The sequence below is a fragment of the Trichechus manatus genome, unplaced genomic scaffold (genome assembly GCF_000243295.1).
Source record: "Trichechus manatus latirostris isolate Lorelei unplaced genomic scaffold, TriManLat1.0 scaffold00195, whole genome shotgun sequence".
Taxonomy (NCBI): domain Eukaryota; kingdom Metazoa; phylum Chordata; class Mammalia; order Sirenia; family Trichechidae; genus Trichechus; species Trichechus manatus.
The window spans coordinates 3,559,360-3,568,926 of record NW_004444131.1 but is presented as its reverse complement, the minus strand read 5'-3'; the positions used below and the strand labels follow the sequence as shown (position 1 = coordinate 3,568,926).

Genomic DNA, 9,567 nt, shown 5'->3' with positions numbered 1-9,567 from the left:
AAAAAACAAATAAGAACTTAGTTAGAATAGAACATTTCTATCAGAAATCTATATAGTTTGTCAATTTGGTTTTCCAGGTTGCTTCTCTGTTTTCAGCTTTACCTTAGGTTACCTAGCTGTTCTCTTAGAACTGGTAACTGATTTTGAAATCTTTGTTGTCAGAATATTAGTAAAGTATGTATTGACTCGTGGTAAATGTGTATTAGAATGATACATTAACAAGAAACCGCTGAAGAGTTTTTTTCTTAAACTATGGAATATTTGATAAACGCCAAAGATTGTAAGTTAATGTTTTTTCAAGACTTTTAAGCAGTGGGTATGATATAATCACATTTGGATTTGGAAAGCTTATACTGGCAGTGGTATGAGGATTGTACAGAGGGGATAAAAGAGGATACAGGCAGATCATGTAGGAGGCTATAGCAGTAGTCCAGATAAGAGATGATGGCTTGGAATAGGGTGGAGACTGGGAATTGGAAGAAGTAGATGGATTTAAGAAATGGTTAGAAGGTAGAATTGATAGGGCTTATTGATTGATTAAAGATCCCCTGTGGCACAATGGTTAAGTGCTCAGCTGCTAACCGAAAGGTCAGCAGTTTGAACCCACCAGTGGCTGTACGGGAAAAGAGACTTGGTGATTTGCTCCTGTAAAGATTACAGCCTAGGAAACCGTATGGGGCAGCTGTACTCTGTCATACGTGGTCACTATGAGTTGGAGTCACTTGATGACACAGAACAACACTGGAAGATTGGATTGATGTGTAGAGGAGGGTAAGAGAGAGGAATCAAGAATGAGCAGTAAGATTTCTAGTTTGAAAAGCTATGTGGATGGTGATACCATTTACTAAGATGTGGAATACTGGAAGAGGATGGGCATGTTGAGTTTGAGGGGTCCGTTAGATGTGCCGCTGCTCTGGGCTTGAGAGAAAGATTTGGGAGTCATGAGCACAGAGATGGTAGCTGTAGTCCTGCAGAATGGATGCAATCCAAGGATTAGGAAGGTAGGACCCTAAAGGCTCCCAACTCACATATTAGAGGCTGTTTTTAAATATACCAAAAAACCAGACCCACTGCCATCGAGTCGATTCCGACTCATAGCGACCGTATAGGACAGAGTAGAACTGTCCCTTAGGGTTTCCAAGGCTGTAATCTTTACGGAAGCAGACTGCCACATCTTTCTTCCGCTGAGTGGCTGGTGGGTTCGAACCACCGACCTTTTTCATTAGCAGCTGAGCACTCAACCACTGTGCCACCAGGGCTCCTTTTTTAAAAAATATAATAGCTATTAATTATTAGCTAACATTATTAACTCAGGTACTGCACTGAGTCCTTTAAATCCATTATTTAGTCTTCCTGTTAGCCCTGTGGAGCCCTGGTGGCACATTAGTTAAGAGCTACAGCTCCTAATCAAAAGATCAGCAGTTCCAATCCACCAGCCACTCCTTGGAAACCCTATGGGGCAGTTCTATTCTGTCTTCTAGGGTTGCTATGAGTTGGAATCGACTCGATGGCAGTGGGTTTGGTTTTTTGGTATTAACACTGTAAGCCATTTATTCAGTTATTCCTGAATTTATTATTTAACCCAGAATGTCAGATACAATATTAGGTGCCATGTAGTGTTGTAGGGTAAAAATATCACAGAGTTTAGTAAAGCACAAAGATAGTTTTATTTGGCATATATTCAAAAAGGCAAAAGTAGGAAATCGGACAAGCATGCTGCAGAGCCATGTCTGCCCGAATCCAAGGAAATTACAGAACAGACAAAAGTGGGAAGCAGACAAGCATAATGCCAGAGCCATGTCTGCCCGAGTCCAGAGAATATTACAGAATAGGTAAGAGTGGGAAAATGGACAATCATGCTGCTACAGCCATGTCTGGCTGAGTCCAAGGAACGTTAACAGTCATAAGTATATATTGTTACAAACGGGCAAAACCACTGAAAGCTTCACCTTTTCACAGACTGGCTAGAAACTTGGATCCTGCGTTTTGAATTGTCTTTCTTAACAGTCATTGGTATAGGTTTCAGTAAGGACAATCAGGAGGGTCTTCATTGGTCCAGCAAATTTTCTGTTCACCAAATGCTAATAGAAAAAGGTAAGAGTGGAAAGTCTTGTGTTCTGTTTGATTGGCTTATGTTCCCTGAAAGATATTGTCAAAGATTATCCTAGCTATTGTCTTTATACCTCAGGGCCCAGTTGATGCGTCCTTGTGAGTCCTTGTGAGCCCAGCTCAGCTGGGTCACATTCTCTATGCTCAAGGACAGGGAATAATGATTCCAGTATTATTTCCAAAATCAACAGAAAGATCTGTATGCCTTTCTTATCTTTTATGCATTTTAAAAAATATTTTACTTTTTGTTGTTGAGAATATATACAGTAAAAACATACATCAATTCAAGTTCCTACATGTACATTTCAGTAACATTGATTACATTCTTTGAGTTGTGCAACCATTCTCACCCTCTTTTTCTGAGTTATCTTTTATGCATTTTAATAAACAGAAAAAAATGCAATTTAGAGCACGTATAAGGTTAACAGATTTTATTGCTGAATTCAGTTTTCTAAGACTAAAAGCGAAACCAAACCATACTCATTGCTGTTGAGTCGGTTCTGACTCATAGCCACCCTATAGGACAGAGCAGAACTGCCCTATGGGGTTCCCAAGGAGCAGCTGGTGAATTTGAACTGCCGACCTTTTGGTCTGGCAGCTGAGCTCTTAAACACTGCGCTACCAGGGCTCCTTCCTAAGAGTAGACATTTAAAAAGTATCAACCATATTTTCTAGGTATGATTTACATATTCTTAACTTTTATAAGGAGCCCTGGTGGTGCAAAGGTTAAGTGCTCGGCTGCTAACTGAAAGGTTGGCAGTTCGAGCCCACCCAGCGGCTCCACGGAAGAAAAGACCTAGAGATCTGCTCCTGTAAAGATTATAGCCAAGGAAACCCTATGGGGCAGCTCTATTCTGTCTCATTGTGTCGCTGTGAGTCGAAAATTAACACAGGGGCACAGCAACAACTTTTATAAAATTTAGCAGTTCGGATACTGAATTCAGAGTCTTGTGTCTTGTTTCAATTTCATGCCTGTCTTGTTTTTTCATTTTCTTACCAGTATCATTCTAAGAGCAGAAGTTTTTAATTTTGATGAAGTTCAATTATTTATCATTGTTTTTCTTTTAAAATTCGGGCTTTTTGTATACTAGCTAAGAAATTTTTGGTTAATTCTTAGTTTTCAATGTACCTTCCCTAAATTATCCCTGAACTCTCCACGACTCCTTTCAGTTGGCAAAAATAACAGGTAAAGGCCCAGGGGCCAAATCTTGCCCTTTGCCTATTTTTGTAAATAAAATTTTATTGTAACCCACTTGAGCCATACTTTTACATATTGTATATAGTTGTTTTTGTGCTACAATGGCTAAGATGAGTAGTTGCAACAGAGAGTAAATGGGCCTCAAAGCTTAAAATATTTACTATTTGTTCCTTTACAAAACTAGTTTGGTGATCTCTTAGGCAATTAGTCTTCCCCATCCTGCTTTTTTCTTGGAGAAATCTCTCCTGGAGCCCTTTGCTGTTCTGTGTCTATCTGGACAGGTTGTTGTTAAAATCTGTGTGGCTGCTGTCCTTAGAACTCCTGTTCCTGCTCTCCTGATCCCCTGTTTACTGGATCCTGAGTCTTTCTTGTTTTATTCCATTCCCTCCTTCTGATGGAGGTTATCCTCCAGTAGAGTTCTGAGAAAAAAGAGTGCATGAAAAGTAAATTATTTGAGACCACTGCATTTTGGTCTCATACTTAATTGATAGTTTTGCTTGATACAGAATTCTAGCTAATTCGTCATTTTTCCTGAGAATTTGGGAAGCATTGCTTTATATTATCTTCCACCTTCCAGTGCTGCTGTGATAAACCTAAATACTTTCTGATTTGTAGTCTGTTGTGACCTGTTTTTCTCTTCTGCAAACTTTTGGGATCTTTCTTACCCCAGTGTTCTAAAATGTCATAAAGATGTGTCTCGGCGTTGATTTTTAAACTCAAATGTGCTTGGTATTCAGTAGGTCCTTTAAATCTGAAAACTCATGTTGTTAAGTTCTAGGATTTTTTTTCTTTTGTAACTATCTTCTGTCATTTTCCTTTTGTAGAATACATATTAATTGAATATTAGATCTCTTGGATTGATACTTTTTTTTTTAAAGCTTTTTTCTTTTTCTGATTACTTTTATGTGCTTTCTGTCATTTATTTTTAAAAATATTAATGATTTTTTTTTTTTACCTTTTTTCCTCTGGAAAATTGCAAACATATATAATAAAAGAATAATATAATAACCCCCTCCCCCATGCACCTGTGATTCAGCCTCGACAATTATCAACTTGTGAGCAAGCTGTTTAATTTTGAAGTAGAAACTATACAGCATATTATTACATCCATAAATATTTTGGAAGTATTTATTATATCTGTAAATATTTTGGAAATATTTATGGATGTAATCATATAAAATGAGATAAAGACTTTCATTTAAAAAAACTAATTTTATAATTATTATAAAAATTGAGGAGTCCTGGTGACGCAGAGGTTAAAGCGCTTGGCTGTTAACCAAAAGGTTGGTGGTTCAAACCCACCAGCCACTCTGGGGGAGAAAGATGTGGCAATCTGCTTCTAAAAAGATTTATAGCCTTGGAAACCCTACGGGGCAGCTCTACTCTGTCCCATAGAGTTGCTATGAGTTGGAATTAACTCGACGGCAGCGGGTTTGGTTTTGGTATTATAAAAATTAGTAATTTCTAAAGACTATCAAATATCCCATCAGTGTTCAAATTTCTAGTAGTCTCATAAGTATTTTTAAAAACAGTTTGTTTAAACTGAATCCAAGTAAGGTCTACACATGATGATTGATTTTAATTCCATTCCCCCTCCACATCTATTTTCTCCCTCCCCATTGTTCTCTCAGCCCTGTTTTTCGGCCTGGTCTCTTTCACATCTTTTTGTAAACTCTCAGTGAATAATTTATCATTAAAACAGCTTCAATAAAATGAAGGAATTTAAAATTTTTGATTATATGAGTTTTCTAATGGGCAGCAGAGAATTTAACAGACTATTTCAGCATACTTTCTGCAAAAATTCTTTTTCTGCTCTTACAGCAACTTCTTGTTAAGTTAGTTTTTGGTATATTTCACTAAATGGGTGCTTTTCTCACCTTGGCTTGGGTTTCCATCCATCCAAGCGTGTGTTATCACTGCACAGGTATCCATTCACTCCACATTTACTGGTCTCAGCAGAGAAGTCAGTGTATGTCTGATTTTGTCAAAAGTTGAGCAAAGCTAAAAGTCAATCTGTGCAACCATTAAAATAATTTATAAGCAGTACGTATAATATGTTCCCATTTTTATAAGAGGAGAAAACTTATCTGAAGAGAATATTACCAGTTTCTTGGTATACAGTTGCAAAATAGTTCCTACCGTTATGAAACACTCAGATAATTACAGTTCAGGGTGGTCAAATGCTCTAACAGAGGTTAAGTGTCAAGTTGTCAGGTTATACAAAAGATAGGGTAAGTTGCCCAGCTTAAGTGGGCCTAGGAAAGTTTCTTAAAGGTAGATATTCCTGGACCAAGACTTATGGTATAAGTGGGAGTTAAGTGAATGGGTCGGAGAGGGGAGGTAAGGAAAAGAGAAATATTTTAAGTAGAGAAACCAGTTAGGATAAAGGCAGGGTATATGAAGCAGCCTGATGTTTTCAGTGACCTCTAAGTAAAGAGAAGTTACTGGATTGTGATGTCAAGGAAAGGAGTCCCATGAGGAGAGGGAGCTGGGGAGGTACTCTCTAGCCTGATGTCAGGTCATGGAAGCTTGTTGTGTCACGTTACCAGTGAGCCTAACCTGAATGCTGTCTGTTGTGGGAAATAATCAAACGGCTTTAGGTATGAGAATGACGTGGTCAACTTTTTTATTTAGGTAGTTTGTTTTTGTGCATTTGATGAGGACAAGACCTGTGATTACAACCTTCCTGAGGTCAAGAACTTCGTTTTTTGGTCACTGCAACCTCAGAGCCTAGAACAGTGCCTAAACATTCAGTCAGAAATGTTAGTAAGGCATTATAGTTGCACTACAGCAGTTGAGAGCACGAGCCTCCAGTACAGGTCTGAATCCTGACTTCACCACTGATTAGCTGTGTGACCTTAAGCAGATTTCTTAATTACTGTTTGACTCAGTTTCCTTATGTAGAAAAATGGGGAGAACAGTAGAACCTATCTAATCAGGTTATTGTGAGGGTAAGTCTATGTATATGTGTGTATACGTATATATGTATACATATACATATACACACATACATATACACACACACACATATATATAAAATGTACTCATGATAGTAAACAAAAATTAATACAAACTAGAGCTACTGGGAGTCTGATCCCAGGGCATTTGTAGGGTTGCACAGGACTGGATGGATGCACGGTATACTAAGGAGCACAATTGGACAGGATGTGGTGAATAAGGGAGAAGAAAGAGTCGAGGTTGATTTCCTGATTTAGAGATCAGGAAACTGATAGGTTCCCCCTACAGTAGGTAGAGCCTTTGGTATATTGAGAGAAAAGGGTGTTGATTCAATGTGGCAAACTCTCTTTTGGATATTTGTTTGGCTTATCTCTGATTCCTTTTCTTTTTCCTCTTTGGAGTCTGTTCTTGAGTTCTTCTCGGGACAGAAACTAATAAGGGCACAGGGCTGTCTCCAGTTTGTGGTGGTTAGGGCTGTGCAGCTCCTCTCTCCCCTCTTTTTATCTTTCCACATCTTCCCCGTTCCATTTATTCAACCCTCTTTTCCCAAGGTGGGAGACTAGAGAAAGGATGTTTCATCCTTGTTTGGCCTTGTCTACAGACTAGGTTGGTGTTTCACAGTCCTAGTATTAAGGGAAAACTTTGGGGAAGATATTAAAACAAATGCCAGAAAACTGTTCCCTTGTGCAGTTAAATTTAAAAGGTTTCTCTTTTAATTTCATTCTCTGATATGATTTGACAAGGATTTAGAATCTAACTTGAAACAAGTTTCTGTAACCTTGGGACCTTTTATTTCAGACGCTAGCTAATTCCAAGAATTCAGCTTGTGTATCAGGTCAAAGGAGTCTTGGTGGCTCATCTATAGGAGAGTCGAGTTCACCTGAGTCAGGGTTCCATGCTGGAGTAGTGCTTTTAGTTAGAGGAGTGGGACTGGATACCCCTGAGAATCTTGGAAGGAGCCCTAAGCTGTTTGCTCCAACCCTGCAATTCCTTTGAAATCTTTATTTATTTTTTAATCTTAAAAGTTCATGTGAATTTTGCATTCATCCCTGTTTGTTTTAATACAAATACAACTTTCATCACTAATCTTTTACCAAAACTGATGCTCCAGGAAGATAAAACCTTTTATTTTCTTGTGTCTTCTCATATTTTTTGCATACTACCTCATTCCCCAGTTGAAGAAGTGTAAACCACAAGTACTTGGGGCCCAAGCCTTGTTATTGAGTCTCCTGCCTATTTCTCATGATGGGAGTTGGTTTTTTGGGTTCCTGGATTCCGGCTTCTGTCCCTCAACACATTAAATTAGGCTTCTAAATCTTTGCAGCAGCACCTTTGATCATAAATAATTTATACTAAAAGCTTTCCATTTCCCAGAGTTTGTTAATGAATGCACTTATTCTGCAGAATTCCTTGTCTGGATAGTCATGAAAAAATACTAGTCAGTGTTTATTGACCTCTTGTCGTGTGCCAGGTTCTGTTCTTGCCCCGTTCATAAATCATGTTATTATGTGGTGTTTTAAAACAGAGATACGAGCTGTGGAATACATGCTAACATTATTATTGTTTTTAATCAACAGATTTCAACACTAAACTAGCACAATGTCTTTGAAACCAAGAGTAGTAGATTTTGATGAAACATGGAACAAACTGTTAACGACAATCAAAGCTGTTGTCATGTTGGAATTCGTCGAAAGAGCAACATGGAATGATCGCTTCTCGTATCCTTTCAGTGAATCTCTGTAAATGTTCCGGAATTGATAAACTTACTGAGAAGTGAGAACAGGTTTAAGCTTATATAAATATAAGAAATTTCCAGCGTAACTGTTTTCAAATATATTATTGTATAGTACATTTGCAAGTTCATCACCTGTTTTGTGGAAATCAACAAACTTTGATAACCTTTCTTTCAACAAGTACTTTTTGAGCACTTAGTATATATATTACTTTAGGCACTGCTTTAGGCATTAGGAATACAACTGTCAACAAAAGAAACCCCTTCCCCTTCATTTTAGTAAGGGAAACAGCCAATAAACAGATTAAAAATAAAATAAATGTATGTATCTAATGTCAGTGCTTCTAATATAACCGGCAGTGATGAATACCGTAGAGAAAAATAAACGAGGGTGAGGGCATGGAGAATGTTTGGAGTGTGTGTATGTGTGTAGCTCTTTTAGAGAGGGTCATCAAGCAAGGTCTGCTGTCCTGGGGAAGGTGATATTTGAGCAGAGACCGGGACAAAGTGAGAGAGGAAGCCATGCGTATATGTGGGAGAAGAGTGTTAAAGGCAGAGAGAATAATAGCAAGTTCAAAGACTATGCGATGGAAACATGCTTGACAGGTATGAGGAACAGCAAAGAGGGTGCAGTGAATGAAGGAGGTGGTAAGAGATGAGGTCAGAAAGGTAGCCAGATGCCAGATCATAGGGGTTCCATAGGCTATGTTTAGGGCTTTGGATTTTATATTAACTGTGAATGGTAGTCTTGGTTAAGCAAGAGCAAGATAGTGACATAATTTTATTAACTATAAGTGACAATTGTTTAATGCTTTCTTAACCTTGTTATAGAAATTTGAGATCTGTGTTAAGTTACGAATTTGTCATAATAATCTATGTTGTATTCACAGATTTGCCTACGTCATTTCTGGCCCTAGAGCTCTTTTCATATGAAAAATACTTCTGTTCATAGTCTTTCTTTCGTTTTTCTTTTTCCAAAGAATGAAAATCAACATGAATAACATACTAAAAATAGAAATAATTTTGTTCTTTATTCTTTTTTTTTTTAATTGTACTGTAGATGAAGGTTTACAGAACAAATAGTTTCTCATTAAACAGTTAGTACACATACTGTTTTATGACAGTGGTTAACAATCCCACGACATGTCAACACTGTCCCTTCTTGACCTTGGGTTCCCTATTACCAGCTTTCCTGTTGCCTCCTGCCTTCTAGTCCTTGTCCCTGGACTGTTTTGCCCTGTTAGTCTCATTTTGTTTTATGGGGCTGTCTAATCTTTGGCTGAAGGGTGAACCTCGGGAGTGACTTCACTACTGAGTTAAAAGGGTGTCCAGGGGCCATATTCTCGGAGTTTCTCCAGTCTCTGTCAGGCTGTTCTTTATTCTTAACTGAGAGTTTAAGCAAGAGCTACGATGGCTCTTTTACTTCTTAGTACAGTCTTTTAAAATGGATTAATCGTCTGCATTTGTTAATTGGTAGACTTTATATAAAAGTCCAAATCTGTGGTTTCTCTAGGACAGTCTGAAACCCAGTATCCTAAATTCCTTCCTAACAGCAATCTGCTGGACCTAC

General features: G+C 38.1%; 1 protein-coding gene across 3 annotated transcripts in view; it reads left to right on the top strand.

The window, feature by feature from the left end:
• Positions 1 to 2,032: 2,032 nt before the first annotated feature.
• CUL2 (cullin 2) overlaps positions 2,033 to 9,567 on the top strand; it is an 89,466-nt gene continuing 81,931 nt past the window's right edge. For all 3 annotated transcript variants that reach the window (XM_023741949.1, XM_023741948.1, XM_023741947.1), the window contains exons 1-2: positions 2,033 to 2,094; positions 7,843 to 7,983. In XM_023741949.1, coding sequence (XP_023597717.1) covers positions 7,865 to 7,983 — 119 coding nt within the window. In that variant the 5' untranslated portion in view covers positions 2,033 to 2,094; positions 7,843 to 7,864. The remainder of the gene's footprint in view (positions 2,095 to 7,842; positions 7,984 to 9,567) is intronic.